At 43.0% G+C, this 24,453-nt stretch overlaps 1 protein-coding gene across 1 annotated transcript in view; it reads right to left on the bottom strand.

Annotated features, from left to right (window-relative positions):
* FGF2 (fibroblast growth factor 2) overlaps positions 1–23,948 on the bottom strand; it is a 67,863-nt gene extending 43,915 nt beyond the window's left edge. The window contains exon 1 of the mRNA XM_053575765.1: positions 23,701–23,948. Coding sequence (XP_053431740.1) covers positions 23,701–23,878 — 178 coding nt within the window. The 5' untranslated portion in view covers positions 23,879–23,948. The remainder of the gene's footprint in view (positions 1–23,700) is intronic.
* Between the last annotated feature and the right edge of the window lie 505 nt (positions 23,949–24,453).

Raw genomic sequence — 24,453 nt, 5'->3', positions numbered from 1 at the left:
GTGTGGATTCACTGGAAAAGTTGCAAAAGGGGTTCCAATTTAGATTTAAAGAGCTTCATCTCCATGAACAGGACATACAGCTTTTCTGGAACTCATTTTCTATTGACATTGAAAATGTGGATACGATTTACCAAATGGAACTGGCCAAACTGCAGAATTGTGACTCTCTGAAAGATGCATTCAAGTCAAGCAGCCTTCCTAATTTCTATGCATCTCTTCCCTCTGAGACATATCCTAATCTCAGGAACCATGCACTCAAAATGGCAACCATCTTTGGTAGCACTTATGTCTGTGAACAGACTTTTTCCAGAACGAAACATCTGAAATCTCCAACCAGATCTAGACTAACGGATGCACACTTGCATCACTTGTTACGACTAGCAGTGACAAATATGGAACCAGACATTGACCATCTCATTAGCCAAAAGCAGGTCCATAGTTCCCATTGAAATACTGGTAAGTTTGTTGACTTAACTTTACTTGTTCTTCATTTTAAATATTGTATTTGTTCCCCCCCCCTTTTTTTTTTACTTCAAAATAAGATATGTGCAGTGTGCATAGGAATTTGTTCATAGTTTTTTTTTAAACTATAGTCCAGCCCTCCAGCAGTCTGAGGGACGGTGAACTGGTCCCCTGTTTAAAAAGTTTGAGGACCCCTGGTCTATAAGATTTGGCATGATTTTTTTTTATTATCTTCTATTTATATTTATAAATACTAGTTGTCTGTTTTTTGAGACTTTGAAAAAAAAAACAAAAACAAAGTGAGTATTCCCACAAATAATTCTCCTCACTATTTAGAGGCCTTTTTGGAGGGTTTGTTTCATCTCTCTTCCTATCAAAGTTTCCATAATTCCAGTAGCTGGTATTTCAGGTGGTTTCTTTGTCTTCTTGCTAGAATTTTACCTTTTTCTAATTTTAAATTCAATCGTATCTGGGATCGAGGCAGAACTTTGCTGTAAATTATGAATTATGTATTGTTCTTTTTGATCATCTGTGGTCGATGCTATGGTTGGAAGCATCGATGTGCTTCCCAGATTCTCACAAATCCCCAACCCTTTTGAGACTGAAGCTCCCTTCCCTCAGCTACTGAGACTACTGGTAGGCAGCTGCTCTCTGCTGAGTTCTTCTCTGGAAATTGCCCCTGACTAAAGAGAGTCATCTCATTCAAGGTTCATGTTTGTGGGGCAGCAGATATTCAATGACTGGCCATAGCCTCAATTCAGACAATCTTTGAGGGGCTGTCCCAACTTCAGAGGTTCCTCAAGGGATCAACTGAGATATCTGTCAGGACTTCCACAGAGTTCAGCTTCTTGCTCTGTCTATCCTGTTTCATTCTTCCACTCTCCCTGGTCCTCATCTAGACAGCGCTGCCCAGTAAATACTCTTCCTGCTTGTATATTTCTATCACAGAGTTTGTTTCCCAGGAAACCTACACTGCACTGTTACCACTGTGTGTTATTTAATGTATATAATATTTTGCATGGAAATTTCATTATCCTTGTGCTTGGACATAAAAATTAACTCATGTAAAAAAAAAAAAAAATCTTTTCAAAATTTCACTAGTCATTAACAATGTACTTAGTCACCCAAAAGGTCTGATGGAGATATACAAAGAGAGTAATGTTATTTTCCTCCCTCCTAACACAATGTCCATTCTGCAGCCCCCCATAGATTAAGGAGTAATTTTGACCTTTAAGACTTACTTCAGAAATACATTTTGCAAGACTACAGCTGTCATGAATTGAGAGTTCCTTGATGGATCTGAGCAAGGTAAATTGAAAACCTTCTAGAAAGGATTCACCATTCCAGATATCATCAAGATATTCATAATTCAGCAGAGCAGGTCAAAATACCAACATTAGGCTGGGAGCAGTGGCTCACACCTGTAATCCCAGCACTTTGGGAGATGCACATGAGGCTAGGAGTTGGAGAACAGCCTGGACAATACAAGGAGACCCTGACTTTCCAAAAAAATTTTTAAAAACTAACCAGTGTTGTGTTGCACACCTGCAGCCCCAGCTACTCTGGAGGCCAGGGTGGGAGGATTGTTTGAGCCCAGGAGTTCAAGGTTACAGTGAACTATGAGACCTTGCCTCCAAAAAAATCAACATTAACAGGAAGTTTGGAAAAAGTTGATTTGAACGGGCATGAATGACCTTGAGGGGTTCAAGGATTCTGTCAAGAAAGTAACTCCAGGTAGCACCTGTGGCTCAAAGGAGTAGGGCGCCAGCCCCATATGCTGAAGGAGGTGAGTTCAAACCCAGCCCCGGCCAAAAACTGCAAAAAAAAGAAAGTAACTCCAGGGCAGTGTCTGTGGCTCAGTGAGTAGGGCACCGGCCCCATATCCTGAGGGTGGCAGGTTCAAGCCTGGCCCCGGCCAAACTGCAACAATAAAAAAATAGCCTGGCGTTGTGGTGGGTGCCTGTGGTCCCAGCTACTTGAGAGGCTGGGACAAGGGAATCTGCTAGGCCCAAGAGCTGGAGGTTGCTGTGAGTTGTGACGCCACAGCACTCTACTGAGGGCAACAAAGTGAGACTCTGTCTCTAAAAAAAAAAAAACAAGATTAGGACTCAATGAAGGCTCAGATGATCGTCTGCATATTTTTTTGCAATAAAGCATTTTTAAATTAAAATGTGCACATTGTCTTTTTAGACATAATACTATAGCACATTTAATAGACTACTGTATAGTATAATCATAACTTTTACAGGCACTGGAAAACCAAAAACTTTGTTGGCTTGCTTTATTGTGGTATTTGCTTTACTGCAGTGGTCTGGCACCAAACCCGCAATGTCTCGAGGTATGCCTGCACCTCACTTACTATGGGCAGGGCAGTGGTCTAAGAGATTTACATTTCTCAGCTGGACCACTGCAATAATTTCCTAACTGTCCTCCCTGCTCCCAGCCTTATACCTTCTAATCGATTACACACACCTGCCTGAGCAATCTCTTAAAAGCTCAAATCTAGTCCTCTTATTCCCTTGATTAAAACCCTCCAGTGACTCCTCACTGCTTCTAGGAAATCAGTTGTTCAGTTACCAGGCCCATCATAATCCAGCCCTTGCCTGGCTGGCCTTACTTCTTTCCATAACCCTACACTCAAGTCATTCCAAACTTCCTGCAGTTCCCCAAACTTGCCAAACTTGGCACTGCCCCCTTGGCCTTCATGCCCTCACCCGCCCTGTCTGCCTGGCAGACAGCTACTGGATTCCCAACACCCTGTTCAGTGGCCCTTCCTGTTTGAAGCCTTTTCTGACTTCCCCCGTTAGGATTTACTGCTCTCCTTGGTATGACCTCACTCTACCACAGGACAGTCCACAAGCAAAGCAGGAAGGACACATAATTGCCCTTAGTGAATTACACCTCTTTAAGGCAGTGTCAAAACAAAACACATCCTGAAGGACAGGGACCTAATCTTCTCTCACGTTTTAATCTCCAGGGCCAAACGCTATATATGATGATATGGTGGATGCTCTGTAGTTAAAATAACCTATCGATACATTATTTTTCTTGAGGTTTAACTTGTTTGACCCTGAATACTATTCAAGGTGAGTTACAAAGATATTAACATACCAAGAAAAAAACTTTTAAAAATAGTTTTTAAGTGGCTGGGCACCTGTAGCTCAAGTGGCTAAGGTGCCACCCACATACACCAGAGCTGGCAGGTTCAAATCCTGGGCCAGCCAAACAACAATGACAACCGTAACCAAAAAAAAAAAAAAAATGGCCAGGCAATGTGGTGGGCACCTCTAGTCCCAGCTTCTTGGGAAGCTGAGGCAAGAGAATCACTTAAACCCAGGAGTTGGAGGTTGCTGTGAGCTGTGATGCCACAGCACTCTACCCAGGGTTACACCTTGAGGCTCTGTCTCAAAAAAAAGCTTTTAAGGCAAATAGAAATGAATGGTTGAAATCGGTGAAGCCGTGAGTGAGATGATTATACTTGCTAGAAGCAGGCCACATATTTGACTTTCTAGTAGCCAGTAGCAATAACAAGTTTCCCAGAGGCCATAAGGTAAAAATAAACTGGCTGCTAAGGAGAAACATAACTAGCTCTGACAGTGACTAAAGAGAAACTTCCCCCAAGGAACCTCAGCGTGGACAGTATGCAATGAGGTAAACAGCAGCCTTAAACATTTCTTACAATTAACACAGGGACAAGTTTCACAGAGATGTTTCTCAGAAAATCACTCCCTGTAAACTAAAGGCCCACAATTCAGGAATAGCATTTTCACTGTGATGTGGTTCAAATTGGTTCCCAAGGACAATAAGATTAATTATAAGACAAATATAAGACATAGTGTATTTAGTGATATTTTCATTAACATATTTTGGGGTTTTGTTTTGTTTTGAGACAGATTCCACTTTGTCATCCTTGGTAGAATGCTGTGGCGTCACAGCTCACAGCAACCTCCAACTCTTGGGCTCAAACAATTCTCTGGCCTCAGCCTCCCGAGTAGCTGGGACTACAGGCACCTGCTACAATGCCCAACTATTTTTAGAGATGGAGTCTCACTTACTCAGGCTGGTCTCAAACCTGTAAGCTCAGGGCAAACCGCATGCCTTGGCCTACCAGCGTGCTAGGATTACATCTGAGCCAACCCGCCTGCCCTCCTTAACTTATCTTGGACGACAGACAATTCTTTGAGAATCTGACAAAATTCTACGTATTCTCTTTTTTGTTTTTTGAGACAGAGTTTCACTTTATCACCCTCGGTAGAGTGCTCTGACGTCATAGCTCACAGCAACCTCCAGCTCTTGGGCTTAGGCGATTCTCTTGCTTCAGCCTCCCGAGTAGCTGGGACTACAGGCGCCTGCCACAACACCCAGCTATTTTTTGTTGCAGTTTGGCTGGGGCCGGGTTCAAACCCGCCACCCTCAGTATATAGGGCAGCACCCTACCCACTGAGCCAAAGGCACCACCCTATGTATTCTCTTCTCAGAAAAACAACTTGACAGCTAGCATTTTGCACCTATTTTTAAGGAAATCATGAAAATTGAGGCATATCCACAGACCCCCAGGTTAAAATCCACGACATGAAGTAAAGAAGCATTCATTACCTATCCTTGAGGCAGGTTTCCATAGATATTTCCCCCAGCAGGGCTTTAAAATGTTCTGTCTTACCTAAATACCAGAACCCTGTGCTTTAAGTGTCAGCCTTGGTGAGTGTTACCCTCTTTCTAGAACACAATCACCTAACAGGACCCCTTAGCCACTTCTGGAGGTGACATCTGCAGGCCAAGATTCTCCAGAATTCCGCAACATAAAAGCTCTACAATTCTACGTCATTAAGCATGGCCAAAAAAAACTTAAGTATGAAAAATATTCAAAGTAGGTGTAATTAGATATCCCAACTGTTTGTTTTTTTAATCTCATTAAAACATGCAGAGAATATCTAACTTTGAGTAACACAACTTCCTACAGTGTCTTCCAAGAAAAATTAGTTGAACTGCAAAACATGTATGTTAGTAACTAAATGAATTTTCCCATTGTTAAAAGTTTGGGTGAAAACTATAGCAAAAATCACAACTTTGATTTAGAATAACTAAAGCACGATGTTTTTGTGATAATTAGATAAGAGGATCAGTTATCTATCAAAAATACTTTCATACTGTGATAATAAAGCTATAATCTGGAGGCTCCTGTGGCTCAAAGGAGTAGGGCGCCAGCCCCATATGCCGGAGGTGGTGGGTTCAAACCCAGCCCCAGCCAAAAACTGCAAAAAATAAATAAATAATGTGTTGAACAGTCTATGAAACTAGTGTATGGTGCCCCGTAATCACATTAATGTGCACAACTATGATTTAATAAAAAATAAATAAATAAATAAAAATAAATAAATCTATTATCACTAATTTTAATTTGTTATTTTTTAGAGGAAAAGCAAACTTCCTGTTTATTATCAGTGACATTTGATCATTAGTAAATGCACGCTTGATTGAGAGATCAGCCTGGAGATAAGAATTCCTAGCCACAGAATTAAGGTTGAGGAATGCCAGCAAAAGCTATAGACAATTTTTTTTTTTTTTGAGACAGAGCCTCAAGCTGTCGCCCTGAGTAGAGTGCTGTAGCATCACAACTCACAGCAACCTCCAACTCCTGGGCTCAAGCGATTCTTCTGCCTCAGCCTCCCAAGTAGCTGGGACTACAGGCGCCACCCACAACGCCCGGCTATTTTTTGGTTGCAGTCCTCGTTGTTTGGCAGGCCCAGGCTGGATTCAACCTGCCAACTCAGGTGTATGTGGCTGGCGCCTTAGCCACTTGAGCCACAGGCGCCGAGCCTATGGATAATATTATATAGTTTCTAACACAAGGGTGTCAGAAAATTAGCATTAAATTTAATAGTGGGTTGTAACAGAAATGCAGTTGACTAATGAGTGTTCACTCCTCATAAAAACATAATGGCTTAGTCCCAGTGTCAGCGAACTGTCTGTAAAGGCCATAATGTAAGTATTTTAGCCTTTGCCAGGTATCTGCCATGGTAGTGTGATAGCAGCCACTGGTAATATCTAAACAAATAAGAGTGCTGTGTTCTAATAAAACTTTCTATACAAAACAGGCTGTTGCTAGACTTGGACTCTGGTTTAAGAAGGCCAAACATGAAAAACTCTTTAGACTCTCTTCTGTACTTTTCTTACAGAAATTGCTATGAGAAATTCAGTAAATATTCCATTGAAATCAATATATTAATATGTTGTTAGTCTTCCATTGTAGTACCCTATTTACTACTTATTCTGATCTTTTCTTTTTCTTTTTTTTTGCTGTTTCTGGCCGGGGCTAGGTTTGAACCCACCACCTCCAGCATATGGGGCCAGCGCCCTACTTCTTTGAGCCACAGGTGCTGCCTCTGATATTTTCTTTTCTCAGTATTCTCAAGCCTCTTGGAATTTTTTCAGGGACCTACATTAAGCTTACTACTTATCTATAGTTTCCAGAAAACACTTTAATCCCCCTTTTGGATATCCATAACAACCACACATCTTCTGGTAACTTTCCTATTCTTTCTGATTGTACAGACTTTAATGGTTCCCACATCAGTAAGGCAGTGTGTATACCAGGGGATTGAGCTCTTTCAAGTTCACAAATGTTTTTGTACAGAAGGAGTAACATGATCAGAGCTGCTCTTCAGGAAAGAACGACATCCAACTACTGGGCAAATAGACAGAATAACGGAATAGTTAACCTGGCAGGGAATAACGCCCTTTATAACGAGCCATTATAGGCTGAATTGTGCACCTAACCCATAGTTTGAAGCTTTAACCCCAGTACTTCAGCATGTGACTGTGTTTGGAGATGGGGGCCTTTAAAGATGTGATCAGTTAAAATGAAGTTAAAATGAAGTCTTTAGGGTGGGCCCTCATCCAGTCTGACTGGAGTCTCTGTAAAGAAGAGGAAATTTGGCCATGCGCAGAGACACCAGGGGCACAAACACAGTGGAAAGACCATGTGAAGAGCCAGCAAGAGGGTAGCCATCCAAAAGCCAAGAAGAGAAGAAACTAAACCTGCCCACACCTTGATCTTGCCTCCAAAACTATGAGAAAATAAATCGCTGTTGTTTGAGCCACCCAGTCTTCAGTGTTTCATTATGGAAGTCTTAGCAAACAAATACAAATGAGATCAGTTAGAAGGGAGTTGCAGTAGTCAGGGTTAGAACTAGACCAGGGGCAGCAAGAATGCAGTGTCTGGTATGAGTGTGTAAAGCAGCCCAGAAGTGAAATGGATAGGACTTGAGTCAAGTGAGGATTGGCAAAAGTGGCAGAGTAGTAATTTACTCCAAGAGATGGGCCTGGCTGGCAAGGAAGATGGTGAGATCATTTGAATACATAAACAAGTCAAAAAAGAGGGCAAGTGGCTTGGTGTCTGTAGCTCAAGCGGCTAAAGCGCCAGCCACATACCACCACAGGTGGTGGGTTTGAATCCAGCCCAGGCCCACCAAACAACAATGACAACTACAACCAAAAAGTAGCTGGGCATTGTGGCAGACACCCGTAGTCCCAGCCACTTGGGAGCCTGAGGCAAGAGAATCGCTTAAGTCCAGGAGTTGGAGGTTGCTGTGAGCTGTGATGCCACAGCACTCTACCCAGGGCAACAGCTTGAGACTCTGTCTCAAAAAAAAAAAAAAAAAGAGGGCAAGTGATTTCAAAGAAAGAAGAGTTTAATTTTAGATACCTTGACGAATTTATCTGGCTTTCACACTTATCACACTTTCTTGATAGCTCCTTATTTATCTTGGTCTTTATTCACTTAGAGACGCAGAAAATTATTGATTGATAATTTCACTTGAAGAAGATTAAAATAGACCCAAGTACATCTACTTTTTGTCTTTTTAAAAGAATCTTAAACTATATGTCCTTAAATAGTGAGCCTATCTCAAGCTTCCTTGAAAGAGCATAACTATACTTTTAAAGCATCCCTTTTAGTTGATTCTCGTTGCATTTTCTACATGACCTAGCTTAATCTTCCAGACCCTGACTTCAAAGTTCATTCCATCCTATATAGTCATGGGCCACATAAAAAATGTTTAGGTCAATGATGGATGGTGTATATGATGGTGGCTCTATAAGATTATAATACTGTATTTTTTTTTTTTTTTGAGACAGAGCCTCAAGCTGTCACCCTGGGTAGAGTGCCGTGGCATCACAGCTCACAGCAACCTCCAACTCCTGGCCTTAAGCAATTCTCTTGCCTCAGCCTCCCAAGTAGTTGGGACTACAGGCCCTGCCACAATGCCCGGCTATTTTTTGGTTGTAGTTGTCATTGTTGTTTGGCAGACCAGGGCTGGATTCAAACGCGCCAGCTCAGGTGTATATGGCTGGCACCTTAGCCACTTGAGCTACAGGCACCGAGCCATAATACTGTATTTTTACTGTACCTTTTCTTTTTTTTTAGGACACATTAAAATTTGCTTTAATACTTCTTTTGGGGGGAAAAAAAACCACACTTGTAGTGAATGAACAAGAAACATTTTTATGCTATTATTTGTATCTACCATGCCATGAATTCATAGGGGAAGAGGTTCCAGCAGCTCAGGGAGGCACCTTACCATTTAATGTGACAAAGTGTTGATTGACTTTTGAATTCGTGGGAAATAGGTCCCAGCACCTTGTGTCACTGTTACATGGGGACTGTTGGTTATCTTATGTGCCCCTGCTGTACACATATTATGCCATGAGCTCATGGGGAATACTTAGGTTCTTGCTCCTAAAAACATGGGTCCACTAGTACTCCTGTGTGCTATGTTATACGCTTATTATGCCATGAATTCATAGGGAATGGGTTCCAGGAGCTCAGGCTCCTTTCTGTTAGTTCTCACAAAGTGGGCTTCTCTGGGTGGCGCAGGCTGGCGCTTCAGTTGAACCCAGGTACCTTTCTCTTTGGCTTCCTTTTTCTGATCATTTTCCTTCACACGTTTCAAGAAGCTATCTCGGCTCTTAGAGTGCTTAATATGCTCAATACAAACATTAATCCTCTTCCCGAGGATCTGGCCTTTAACTTGTTTTTTTTTTTTTTTTTTTTTTTTGTAGAGACAGAGTCTCACTTTATGGCCCTCGGTAGAGTGCCGTGGCCTCATACAGCTCACGGCAACCTCCAACTCCTGGGCTTAAGCGATTCTCCTGCCTCAGCCTCCCAAGCAGCTGGGACTACAGGCGCCCGCCACAACGCCCGGCTATTTTTTGGTTGCAGTTTGGCCGGGGCTGGGTTTGAACCCGCCACCCTCGGTATATGGGGCTGGCGCCCTACTGACTGAGCCACAGGCGCCGCCCTGGCCTTTAACTTGTTTACAACAATGCCAACAGCCTGCTGGGTAACACTGTAGACTCTTCCAGTTTTGCCACGGTAACATTTGTGTGGCATGCCTTTTTGAACAGTACCCATTCCCTTGATGTCTACAATATCACCTTTCTTGTAGATTCGCATATATGTGGCCAAAGGAACAACTCCATGTTTTCTAAAAGGCCTAGAGAACATGTATCGGATGCCTCTCCTCTTTCCCTTTGTGTTTGTCATTTTGGTGAATTACTGGAAGATGGCGTCTCCTACTGTACCTTTTCTATGTTTAGATACAAAAACTCTTACCATTATGTTATATGATACATCCACAGGATACATTCTGAGAAATGTGTTCCTAGGTGATTTCATCCTTGTGTGAACATCACAGTGTACTTACACAAACCTAGATGACAGAGCCTGCTACATACCTAGTCTGTGTGGTACAAAACCTATATGGCATGTCACATGGTAGGCAACTGTAACATAGTGGTAAGTATCTATGTATGTAAACATAAAAAAGGTACAATGGGCTCAGCGCCTGTGGCTCAAACGGCTAAGGCACCAGCCACATAAACCTGAGCTGGTGGGTTCGAATCCAGCCTGGGCCCGCCAAACAATGATGGCTGCAACTAAAAAACAGCCGGGCATTGTGGCGGGCACCTGTAGTCCCAGCTACTTGGGAGGTGGAGGCAGAAGAATAGCTTGAGCCCAGGAGTTGGCGGTTGCTGTGAGCTGTGATGCCATGGCACTCTACCCAGAGCAACAGCTTGAGGCTCTGTCTCAAAAAAATAATTTAAAAAGTACAATGAAAATACAGTACTATGCTCTAATGGGACCGCCAACAATACACAATCCGTCATTGACTGAAATGTCTTATGCAGTGCACTATTGTATAGTATTTATCCTTAATTATGTCTTATCCTATTTTTGTATATACCATTTAAAAATCTAAGTTCTTCATGCAACCAAAAAATAGCCGGGCGTTGTGGGAGGCGCCTGTAGTCCCAACTACTCGGGAGGCTGAGGCAAGAGAATCGCTTAAGCCCAGGAGTTGGAGGTTGCTGTGAGCTGTGTGATGCCACGGCACTCTACCAAGGGCCATAAAGTGAGACTCTGTCTCTACAAAAAAAAAAAAAAAAAAATCTAAGTTCTTCAGAAAGCAACCCCTAAATATTAAACAAAAATTATTTTATACTAAACCATGACAGAAGTATTTCCTAAACAAGGCAGAGGGCAACAGACAAAGAGGTTAAGAAAGGAGATGCAGAGACATGACTCTGCTGGACATGATAAAGTCTCTAGGAAGAGCATGAATTATCACTATTTCAGCTCAAATCTCTGCTACATTCATGTGGCATTCTGGCCATTCTAAACACTCAGAAGTCTAGAATGCACAATTAATTACTAGTTGTCATGAGCAAAGATTGTGTTTTGAGAAGCCAATAGGAAAAAAACTATTTTCTTTTTTTTTTTTTTTTTTTTTTGTAGAGACAGAGTCTCACTTTCTGGCCCTCGGTAGAGTGCCGTGGCCTCACACGGCTCACAGCAATCTCCAACTCCTGGGCTTAAGGGATTCTCTTGCCTCAGCCTCCCGAGTGGCTGGGACTACAGGCGCCCGCCACAACGCCCGGCTAAGAAAAAAAACTATTTTCTAATCTATAAGATGAGGATAAGGATATTTGCTTCATAGGTGGGTATTCAAGATTAAATAGATTACTTGTGAAGCTGGCTTACAGCATGTTCTCAAGAATTTCATTCATTCATTTAATAAATACGCAGTAAATATCAAAGTTCTAGAAATATAGTACAGTGGTAAAGGCCAAACAACTGGCCCCTCCTCTATCACAGGGCAGCAGGACCCTGCCCGGTCACTAAGACAATCTCTCTAGTAGTCTGAGCTGGGCTGGATAGAGCCCATGAACATCTCATGGCTCTAATGCCACCCCTCCACAAAATCATCTGAGCCCCACTTTTACCACCATTTAACAGCTAAGAGCACCACTGAAATTCATTATTTCTTCAATCCAACACCTACTATATATGCCTTCTTTATCTGTTAGTATACTTTACTAAAACAGCAAAACTATTTTCCCACTCTCACTGAAATTATATTCCCGGGCAGTGCCTGTGGCTCAAAGGAGTAGGACCACCCGCCCCAATACTAGAGAGGTGGCAGGTTCAAACCCAGCCCCGGCCAAAAACTGCAAAAAAAGAAAAAAAAATTATATTCCTATTACTAAGTTATTGAATTTACAGTCATGTATAAATGTAAATATGTAAGAAGAACTTCTAAAACTTAGAAACACTCAAAATAGAACATTTCTCTTTTCACTTTAATTTTTTTTTTTTACAAATCCCTAACTTAAAGAAGATAATGGAAATAAGGTTAATAAATCTTACATCTAAAGACTAAAAATTAAATATGATTTAGGGAAAAACTCTCCAAACTTCTGTTTCTAATAAAATGAAAAGTAACAGAACAGGACTAAGAATGCAAAATGTAAGATTATACCATCCCAGAATCACAATTTCCAAACTCAAAGGGACCTTCTCTCTTGTGTCTTCATCCAATTCATGTAGTCATCCAGCCAGTGAGTAAATGACACCTCTCCCCAGTATACACATCCCATCTCCAAATTAATCATGTGGCTAGAAATATAGTTATAAGGAGAAAGGTCAAATGACAGCAGAATAAAAAAAAAAAATCTAGGCAAGAAAAGTAACATAACAGAAAAAATAAAAATATGTAAGGAAAACATGGGGCAGGTGTTGTATTGAAAGATACACATCAGGGAGTAGAAAAATTTATTCCATTTCTAGTTCAAAATAAGGTCTGTTCATCAAGTGATGTGTTTCAAAGAGTAATTTTTTAAATGGAGGTATTATTTGACCTTTTTACTCTTTTCCATTTCCTATTTATGTAATGACCACCTAAAAACCTATGAATTGTTTTCTATTTGCAAAATGATTCAGCTTAGAAAAGAGTAGGAGACTGGTCATGCAGCAATTTTTCCCACCCACCCTTACAGACATCACATCACAAAGACTATGACTCACTTTGTCATACAATTTCTATCCTTTCAATAGTTCTACAGATTGTTGTGATGAGTACTGGCTCATAAATCTGAATGAACACGAAGATGAAACTATCAGTGTCGTTTCATTGCTGCCAACAAAGACACTAACAGTGAGACTAGGCAGCCCTTACTCTTAATTTTTAAAACGATTCACTGGTTTTAGATTTGAATAAGGGATGGGGAGAGAGGGAGAGAGAGAGAAACTAATATATGGATTAAAGTGGCAGAAACAAGCATGAATTTCCAGATTTACATTCTTTAGTTGGAGGACTATAACCAGTTCTGGAACTAAACATTAATACTGACTACCATAACTAATATGCCACTTAATAACAGAAAAGGAAACCTTCTACAGTGAAAAGTGATTTCAACAAATTATTACATTTTACCTTTATTGCCTACCTTGCATAATGTGAAAGATCTTTGCAGAAATGAGCTACAGTGGTGCTATATTAAACTTACCCATGTTACATGTTTGATCCAATTATTTGTATTTAATTAACATTTGTTTTTGTTTTTTTTTTTTGTTTTTTTTGAGATAGAGTCTCACTATGTCACCCTGGGTAGAGTGCTATGGCATCACAACTCACAGCAACCTCAACCTCTTGGGCTTAAGCAATTCTCTTGCCTCAGCCTCCCAAGTAGCTGGGACTATAGACGCCCACCACAATGCCCAGCTATTTTCTTGTTGCACTTGTCATTATTGTTTAGCTGGCCTGGGCCAGGCTCAAACCCGCCAGGTTCGGTCCATGTGGCTAGCGCCACAACCACTGTGAGCCTTAAAGCTTTTTACTCATTTCACCAATACAGATTGAACCTCAAGTTGATCACTCAATCAGCAATGGAACAAAGGGGACAATGGGATAAGCAAGTTCAGCCTTAGACCCTCAGAACAGAAGAGAGAGTAAGGAACTGCTGGATAATATTATTCGGATTTTTTTAAATAAAAAATTTTTAAATGAAAATTCCTTACCATCTAGAAACTGCCCATAAAATTGAAGCACAGCAAGCTATAATATTACAGAGAATTTTAGATCACATGCAGGAAGGGAAAGATAGGTACATGACAATGTGTTCAAAGAACAGATGGAGGAGGGCAGAGGAGACATTCTGGCTCAAGGAAGCAGCTTGGTTGAAGGCTAAAAAGAAGAAGAGGATATGAAAGAAAGGCCAAAAGGAAATTAAGAGACTTGGCTCATTTATTGCATACATGTTCAATTAAATAGCATGCTGTGAGTGGCCACTGTGTGAGGACAGATACAGGAAATTTGATCCAATCCTAGCTTACAAAGAGCTCACAGTCCCAGTACAAGAGACAGACACATAAACAATTAACTATTTCAAAAAACATTAAGTTCTATGTTGAGACTAGGTACCAAGTCTCAACATTAACTGAGGCAGAAACCATTAACTCTCCCTGGGAAGGTCGGGGAAAGTTTCATAAAGGAGACTACTGACCTGGATCGTTTTTTGTTGTTGTTTGTTTGTGTTTTGAGATAGAGTCTCACTGTGTAACTCAGAGTGCCTTTGCATCATAGCTCACAGCAGCCACAAACTCTTGGGCTCAAGCAATCGTCTTACCTCAGCCTCCTAAGTAGCTGGGACCACAGGAACTCACTACCATGCTTAGCTAGTTTTATTTATTTTTACTATAGACGGGTCTCGTTTGCTCAGGCTGGTCTCAAACTCTGGAGCTCAGGCTATCCACCCACCTTGGCTTGGCAAAGTGCTAGGATTACAGGTGTGAGCCATCACACCAGGCTGCTGAGCTGGATCTTAAGATTTTTTCACAGAAAAGAAACAATGGGAGGAGGGTGTGAGAGAGGAATTGGTGAGAAAAAGAAGGATTTTCCAAAAACAAGGATCACAAGAGGGAAGATCAATTACTGTAACAATAATGGTTGTGTCATGTCAGAAAGACCATACTTATAGCACAGTGCTGGCTGCATACGAGGAGGATGGGTGGTAAACAGTAGGAAATAAGATTGCGCAGGAAGTCATATTTGAGCCATATGGAAAGCCAGGCAGGTCCGGTTAGTGCCTACAATAGTCGGATTGCAAAGTATGGGTGAAATCAAGTCACAGGGCAAGATAAATCACTAAGTCTGGGAAACATTTCAGAGAGAGAAATACATACACAGGAGTAAGGGGAAAACGGCACCAAAGACAACTAAAAACTGTCTACCTTTTGTAAGTATAATGTTACTACAAGAAGTAACATTTGTAAGAATAATGTTACTACAAGAAGAAACTCAGTAGGAAAGGGTGCTTATTTGAGAAATTATATAGTCTTGTTTATGCATCTTAAGTTGAAACTGTGGTGATCCTTCGAACAGTGAGAAACCCAGAGACAGGGAATCAGAACAGAGGCAGAGACTGTAAACGATTTGCGAAGGAATATAAGTGCCCAGAAAGAGGAATAGAGGGGGACACCAAAAAGCACAAAACCAGAAGGGAGAGTAGGAAGAAAAGACAGCTGGATGGGTGAGCAGAGAAGCAGACTGATGCAGTGTAACGAACACCAAGGAATTCTCAGAAAGTCGGGCAGACGATAGTGCCATGTGTCACAGGAGGATGACAAACTGGAAAAGGCTAGTGTCACTGAAACGGAAGACTGGTGGTGCTCTCATAAAGCATGATTTACATGGAATACTGAGGGCAGAATCCAGAATTTAAAGAGTTTTAAAAAGGAAATGAAATAGAAGAATAAAGTATAGAGGCAGGTTCGAACCGGCCCCAGCCAAACTGCAACAAAAAAAAATAGACAGGCGTTGTGGGGGGCCCCTGTAGTCCCAGCTACTCAGGGGGCTGAGGCAAGAGAATTGCCTAAGTCCAGGAGTTGGAAGTTGCTGTGAGTTGTGTGATGCCACGGCACTCTACCGAGGATGATGTAGAGACAAGAGTTTTTACAAAAAAAAAAAGAAAAAAGTTCTAAATTTTTTTTTTTTTTTTTTTTTGTGGGTTTTGGCCGGGCTGGGTTTGAACCCGCCACCTCCGGCAAATGGGACTGCCACCCTACCACTTTGAGCCACAGGCGCCGCCCCAAAAGTTCTAAACTTTTAAATCCTGAAAAATGATTAATCTTTCTATAGATTATTCTAAGACAAGCTAATTGCCAGCCTCCAAGATTCCCAGATGTTTTCTTAATATAACTTTGTTATATAGTATACTTTTCTTCATTAAAAGATAGACCACAATGGGCAGGCATGGTGGCTCACGCCTGTAATCTAAGCACTCTGGGAGGCCAAGGCAGGCAGGCAGATGGCCTGATCTCACTAGTTCGATACCAGTCTGAGCAAGAGTGAGACCCTGTCTCTAAAAATAGCCAGCTGCTATGACAGGCTCCTATAGTCCCAGCTACTCAAGAAGCTGAGGCAGGAGGATCACTTGAGCCCAAGCGTTTGAGGTTGCTGTGAGCTATCACATCACGGCACTTTACCAACAGTGACAAAGTGAGACTGTCTCAAAAAATACATATATTTATATATATATATATATATATACATAAATATATAAAAATAATTTTGGCCAAGGAGACCTCTAAGCTAGGTTATTTATAGCCATAGGAACTTAGGAGAGGATGACAAGAGAAGCAAAGACTCTCAGGGGAGCTGCCCCATTGAGCCATAGAGTGTGGTCCTTAGAAGCCAGATGAGTCTCGCTTGAAACACCTGTTTTAGTTTATTTTTAGTTTAAAGAGATTTGGAGGGCTTGAAGGCAACAGACAGCCAATATTCAGTATTCAAGTTATGTCTCATCCCAGTTGTCTTCTGTCATTTTTCTTGTACAAGGTAACTTTTGACTTGACCAGAGTATCCTTAATGCTCATTCATTACAGAAATCTGTAATAGTTCTCTGTGTGTGTGTGTGTGTGTGTGTGTGTGTATTAGTATTTTCAAAGGGCTATGATTTCCTAAAATTAACCTACCTCTAGGTTGAATTATCCAATTGGCTTCTGAAATGAAAGGTTCACAGAATGTCAAGGTATTTTGGAGATAATAACAATGAAGAGCAGGTATATGAATATTAAATGTTATGTTCTAGGTATCATTGAATTGTAAGGAATATCCTGGTTTAATTTATAATTGTTATACAAACTTTTAGTATGTGATTAAACTTCAGCCAAGACAAAAGGAAATTTGTATAGAGCAGTAATGATCTGGCTAGACTCTGTGAGATTATTCTCTGTTCATAACTGAGGCACTTTGAGAAGATGCTGGCACCTTAAAGGAGGGCCCATGACTCCTCTACATAAACAAACGTCGATACCTTTACTCAGAGAGCGCTCCCTACATGTCAGCCGCTGATGGAAATGTTCTCTATGGACCTTCCTGTGGAATAACTAATCACGGGCCATGTACTGGATAAAGCGTGGTCAAAGTTTATGGTTTTCTTGGTGTAGTAACACGTACATTTAGATATGTGGTCTAACTTTTTTTTTAAGACAGAGTCTCACTTTGAGCCCAAAGACCATTGGGCTCAAGAGATCCTCTTGCCTCAGCCTCCCCAGTAGCTGGGACTACTGGCGCCCACCATAACGCCCAACTATTTTAAGACATGGGGTCTTGCTCTTGCTCAGGCTGGTCTCAAACTTCTAAGTTCAAGCAATGCACCTGCCTCAGCCTCCCAGACTGCTATGATTACATATGTGAGCCACCACACCCAGCTTGAAATTATTGTTATTAGATGTAGACTGAATCATGGATACAAGGATCACTGAAAATCATGGTGCCATAAATGCATTTTCTAAGGACATAACTAAAGTTCTACATTGATAATCATTATTCCAAATTATTTTGCAAGGAACCAAGCATTAATTATTGACAGAGCATTGACAATATACACATTATGTAAAAGATTGGATCCCTAATTTCAGCACACAGAAAAATGACAAGCTCAAAACCAAAACATAACCAAATACCTGTCTGGATAGAATATACTAATGAGGTACAGATGTCTCCCCTGAATGTGCAGATTTGCCTTGCTCCACTTCATGGTCACAGATTCTTACCTCAGGCCAACCTTCTTACAGATGTGTGCTACAGGACAAAGGGGCCTAAGTAGAGTATTTGGAAAACCAACGCACACCAGAATTGGAAAAACAAGCAAAGAATATAATGTGTGTAGTGACCATGCTGTTGTATAGGCATCTCATGGTTTGAAAATAGCAATCCTGGGCGGCGCCTGTGGCTCAGTGAGTAGGGCACTGACCCCATATACCGAGGGTGGCGGGTTCAAACCCAGCCCTGGACAAACTGCAACAAAAAATAGCCAGGCGTTGTGAGGGGCGCCTGTAGTTCCAGCTACTGGGGAGGCTGAGGCAAGAGAATCACCTAAGTCCAGGAGCAGGAGGTTGCTGTGAGCTGTGATGCCAAAACACTCTAAGGGCAATAAAGTGAGACTCTGTCTCTATAAAAAAGAAAATAGCAATCCCGATAATGAGAGACCTTAAATCCCCTTTTTCAATATCACTGATCGTGACTTCTCAGCAGTGTGTAGAGTATTAATAGAGTCAATTTTATGGTTATTATGTTTAAAGGATGGTTCTTATTTTGTTCATTATATCTGTAACATTTTATTTTCAAATTAAATTTAAAAATTATGACCATGGTGTTTTCACATAAATCATCAATCAAAATGAGAATACTCAGAAATAGACTGTTACGCCATTAAACAAAGTCTAATTACATAATAGCCATTTTATAAACAAAACAAAAAGGCCCCAGGACATGTTATGAGGAGACATTGCCTTTTTTAGGCTGAAGTCACTTGGCGTCAAACTCATCTGAAAAGGCTCCTAAGGTGTAGTAATATCTATGACTCATGAATTGTCCTTTCATTGCTGTACCGATTACATGATTTCCAGGATTAAATGAGCTATTAGCATCTGACTTCATTTGTTTACTGGCCACAAATAGCATTACAGTAAATATTGCATTTATTAAGGCAAGTTAGTAGGATCTACTTGGCAGATATTACCAAAGAGAGGTAGAGAGAATCTAGTGTTATTAAATCAGTAGTTCACAAAGGCAGTGAAGAGAAGGAAAGGTCATTTTCTCCAAAATCCCAGGAATCCGACCTGAGCCAACTGCAAATTAGCAGGAAGTCCTTAGAGGAGCTGGCCATCTCCCCACCCTAAAATGCAGGAAGCCTAAAGAAAAAAGGGGCCCAGAAGGGTGCTGTCTGTGGTTGAAGGGAAGAGGACACTGAGGTCCAGGGAGGACAGAAACAGAAGGCAAGAAGGCAGGTGGGCAAGAAGCCTGTTCAGGATGTTCAGGATGACAAGGGGAACTGTACAGGTGAACTCAGATAACTGTTGACTTGCCCAAACTTTAACATCCTCTTCTATAAAATGAAATCAGAGAACTAGAAGGTCTGACACCTCCCTTCAAATTTCACAAGTGCGTATTTTTATGATTGGGACTGCATGGCAAAGAGCACGGAGGTCAGGACCACCTGGACTCTACCCCTGTTCCCCAGTGGAGTGACAGGTCCCTCTGCCCCTCCAAGATTCAGCGTCCTCTGGAGCCTAGAAGCAAAGAGGAATGGTAGACAGGCAGCTAGCTACCTCCTAGGAGAAGCCCAAAAGTAGATCCAGAACTACCTTCATTTTTTTTTCCTAAATAAGAACATCTGGAATAAATTTAAGGCTAAAATGTATATAAGCTGCATACATTTCAATTAACTATATACCACATGCTGAGTGCACTGCTAGGGATAAACGTTCTTCTCAAAGTTTTCACATGGTGCACTACTTCAGAGTACATAACGTTGTACGTTCCCATGGACATTGGAAGAGGTCTGCCACAACATCAAAGGCAGCACACATGGTGGAGAAGCACAGACGCTGTAACCACTTCTAACATCTTGCTTTTATCAAGACTCTTGTGCCAAATGAAGATTATTCCAGCACTATGAGAAAAGTTCCAGAAAAGGGGCCTACAGAGAGTAAACTCTAGAGAACACCCAGGTGTGAAGCAAGGCTGACCTTCAGCAACACTGAACAATTGGAAACATTTGTGTTCAGTCATCCTCTCTTGCCTCTTCTTTCAGAAAGTTTTTGCTTCTGTCCTTCCCTGCCTCACAGTTCCCGCTCCCATCCCTCTCCCCCAACACCTAGCCTGTACCCTACCAATTACATCACAATCTCCAAGGCATCCCTCCTCAAACCCCAGGCCTTCCAGCCATCTTTTGGAGAAGAAATCACTCACAATTTAATTCACACTCAATGTTAACATCTGATAAGGGCTGAACTCAGCCTTTCAGAATCACTTCCATGTTAGAAAACATCTGGGCAGAAAAGTGTCATGCCAAAAGAAAAAAGTCTCCAGTGACAGACTTTTAGGTCAATTGGACAAAACAGTTTAAGGAGTGAGGCAGTACATTTACAACTCTTCAAACAGGTCTTGATATCTGAGCCACAATCTGGTAGGAAATTGTGGCTACCATTAACTCTGCTTTTATTTCTCCATATTTGCTGGTCAGATTTTCCAGGGGAAGGGGGTGTGTGGTTGAGAGGATATACTATTTAAAGTCTACATTCATTTTTTTTCTTATATCTTTCCCATCAGTCGCCTCCTGGTTTGGTCAACTATCAGTGTATATTCAACATGCAAGAAAATATTTACTTACTTAAATGTAAGTTCAAGTCAGGTTATATAGAAGGGGACTAAATCGTCATTTTTTAGGTTTGTATTCTTGTCAGTCTATTGCCTGGTAAAAGGTATCCTTTAAAAAAAATAGTAGGATCCACAAATCTGAATGAGTTATTCTACCTTTCACTCTTATTTTTGTTTTTTTGAGACAGGGTCTTACTATGTTGCCCAGACTGCTCTCAAAGTTCTGGGTTCAAGAACTCCTTCTGCCTACCATGTGCCCAACTTTTACTTTTCACTTCTAACATCTTGTCTTTAGCTAGTTATAAAGTTGGCAATGTGTGTGTTAGCACTAATGACACTTGGGGTCTGAAAATGTGTTGTTTAGGGTACTACCCTATGTATTGCTGGACATTTAGCAGCAGATCTCTACCTATTAGATGCTAATGGCATCCTTCCAGGTATGACAGCGGAAAATGTCTCCAGGCATTGTGTTCTAGGGGGCATAATCACCCCCATTTGTGAGCCACTGAGTTAAAGTAAGATCACAAAAATAAAAATACAATAGTGGGGGGGGGGTTAACAGCTGTTTTTAGGAGCCTAGTAATGTGATACAATTCCGAATTATCCCCACTGGCTAGTCTCTGCATAGTATATCATTGTCAGGCAAAGAAGGCATCAAAAGCTTCAAAGAAAAAATGATTCAGGCTGGAGGGTGCACAATGGTTACAGCACCAGCCACATACACCAAGGCTGGTGCATTAGAATCTGGCCCTGACCAGCTGAACAACAATGGTGGCAATGGCAACAAAAAAACAGCCAGGTGGGGTGGTGCCTGTGGCTCAAGGAGTAGGGCACCGGCCCCATATATCCAGGGTGGGGGTTCAAAAGCCTGGCCCGGGCCATAACTGCAAAAAAAAAAAAAAAAATAGCCAGTTGTCGTGGCAGGCACCTGTAGTCCCAGCTACTTGGGAGGCTGAGGCAAGAGAATCGCTTCAGCCCAAGAGTTTAGGTTGCTGTGAGCTGTGACCCCAGGGCACTATACCAAGGGCAACATAGTAGGACTCTATCCCCCCCCCAAAAAAAGAAAAAACAGAGCTGTGCCTGTGGCTCAGTGAGTAGGGCGCCAGCCCCATATACCGAGGGTGGCGGGTTTGAACCCGGCCCAGGCCAAACTGCAACAAAAAATAGCTGAGCGTTGTGGCGGGGGCCTGTAGCTGAAGCAAGAGAATCACCTATGCCCAAGAGCTGGAGGTTGCTGTCAGCTGTGACACCACAGCACTCTGAGTGACACAGAGTGAGACTCTGTCTCTTCAAAAAAAAAGATTCAGCAACTAACAGAGTCTGTAAAAGAGTATGAAGGGAAGTACCAATCTGAAAGAAAGTTATTCTGGGGCAGTGCCTGTGGCTCAACGGGTAGGGCGCCGGTCCCATATGCCAGAGGTGGCGGGTTCAAGCCCAGGCCCGGCCAAAAATAAAAAAAAAAAAAAAAAAAGAGAGTTATTCTGTTGTCTGGTCATAAGACATGTTTTTTTATTAATAGTTTTTGATACTAGAAAATAACAAAACTAATTGGGACATCCATGTACCTTGCCTTATTCGGCTGAGCTAGTCTAGTGGACAACTGCAGAACAAAGATAATTTAATCACAAACATAATTTTGTAAAATCTACTCATGTTACCAGAGTAGAGAACCAGCATTAACACATATAACAGGTTACAAAAATCTTTTCAGTCTTACTGGATAAAATGAATGATACATTTTTTAAATTATGGCAGGCCTAAAAAGAATTAAAGACTTGCATCTTTTGCTGGTTGAGACCCAGATAACATAAAAGTGCATTTCCCATTCCTTTGTCTACGCCTGCTGGGTTGTAGAGCTCTCCTCTTCCGTTTTTCCCCACAGTGAATGACATTCCATCAGTATCTTAAGACAAAGACAAAAGTACTGGGAAGTGGAGCTCTGGAACCTTGCAGGTCTTTTCTCAGACTTTCTACCTAGAATCCATAAAGGAAGGAATGCCAGAACACACTGCTTTTAAAACATATGTTTACCTACAGGACGTAAGCTTAAAATATACTATGGTCACCTCTCTCTCTCACTTCAAATTCCATCAGTGTAGTAAATCAGCCAGTTCTTATGCCCTTTTCTGACCTCTTTTATCCAGACCAGTAGCTCTCCAAGTGTGGTCCCCAAATCAGCATCACTTGGCCACTTTCTAGAAAATGAGAATTTTCAGCACTCCAGACTTAAGAGAGCCATAAACGCTGGGGAACAGAGTCCAGCCATTTTTTTTTTTTTTTTTTTTTTGGTTTTTGGCCGGGGCTAGGTTTGAACCTGCCATCTCCGGCATATGGGACCGGCGCCCTACTCCTTGAGCCACAGGCGCCACCCAGCCATTTGTTTTATAACACAACTTCCAAGTGATTCTAGATCCACCTCTACACTTTGACATTCACTGATTTAGGCCGATGTTATTTCCAGAACCACTAACATTTTTTTTGTTTGTTTGTTTACTGAAAACAAAATTGTAATTCTCATTTCATCCTCAAACTGGATGCAAGGCATATATTATTTCCACTTTAAGAATGAGGAAACAGACTCTGGGTTTAAGATTCGCTCCCGAACCTAATAACTGCAGGTAGAAGATACAGGTTTTTGCACTTCTTTTCTCTATGATACAAAAGTCTATCACTCTTTATTAACAAAATCTGGGCTTTTCTGTTTCTGTTTGTTGCTCTTTCCACTTTAGTCAATTCAGAAAAAAATCAAATTTTTTTCTGTACTGTTGCGTGGGTGAGAGCGGTGTGCCCCACGCCTCGGGTCCTACGGAGTCGAAATTTAAGGCCAGGGGTCTGGAAAGGTATTTTTCCAACCAAGAGCGTTTCACTGTGCTGCGGTCCGGACAGCACGCACGGGACCCGGAGGCTTCTCCGAGGGCGAGAGCGGCGCTCGGCTCCCCGCCGCCGGCATCCCGGATGCGACAGGTTGTCTGCGGGAAGGCTGCCCCGGCCCAGGGACTGGCTTCCCAGGGGAAAAGGACACTGCCCCCACCCGGGGGGGCGTCAGGCCAGCCCGACACCGCAGCTCGGGAAGGGGCGGGCGTGCGGTGAACCCGAAGCCGCCGAGGGCCGCGTGGAAAGAAACCACATGCACTAAAAAAAACAAAACAAAAACTGGGAATAAAAAAAAAAAAAAAGAAAGAAAGAAAGCACATGCACTCCCGGGGAGAGGGGCTGGAGAGCGGGCGGCACTCACTGTGAGGGTCGCTCTTCTCCCGGACCCCGTCCACTCGGCCGTCGGGATGGATACGCAGGAAGAAGCCCCCGTTTTTGCAATACAGTCGCTTGGGGTCCTTGAAGTGACCGGGCGGAAAGGCGCCGCTGCCGCCGTCCTCGGGCAGGGCGGGCAGCGTGGTGATGCTCCCGGCTGCCATGGGCCCTCCGGGGCTCTGCCGGGGGCCCCGAGCCGCTGGAGCCGAGCGCGGAGCCGCCGCCCCCCGGCCCCGGCCCCGGCCTCCGACCCGCGCCGGGGCGCGGCCCCGGCCCCGGCCCCCCAGCCTCCCGCCCGGCAGCGCGCGGCCCCGCCCGCGGGCCCCCGGCCTCGCGCCGCTCGGCCGCTCCGCGCTTCTCCGGCCCTAGCGCGCGGCGAGCCCGGCGCCCCGGAACTGGGGTGTCGGGACGGGCGTCTCCGCGGCCGCCGCTCTCCGGAGAGCCGCCTCGGAGCTGCAGCGCGTCCACCGGTCTGGCACCCGCCGGGCCGCGGCGTCACATCTACATCTCCACCCCCGACGCCCACCAGCCTCCGGCGCCCCCGGCTCTCCGCCCTCCCCGCGCGCCGCCCCCTACTCGCTTAGGTTCTTTGGGGCTGGCCTCTGAGCCCGGCGTTTCGGCCACAGCACGCAAGCGCGCGACATCAGTCCCCGGGGGGAGCCGGACCTCAGCTGGGGGCGCGCCGGGAAGCGGCGGCCGAGACCTCAGAAGTCCTGGGGGCTCGGCCGCCTCCTGTTCC

The sequence above is a fragment of the Nycticebus coucang genome, chromosome 1 (genome assembly GCF_027406575.1).
Source record: "Nycticebus coucang isolate mNycCou1 chromosome 1, mNycCou1.pri, whole genome shotgun sequence".
NCBI classification, from domain to species: domain Eukaryota; kingdom Metazoa; phylum Chordata; class Mammalia; order Primates; family Lorisidae; genus Nycticebus; species Nycticebus coucang.
The sequence above is the reverse complement of the archived record's forward strand: the minus strand, read 5'-3'. Positions and strand labels throughout refer to the sequence as shown.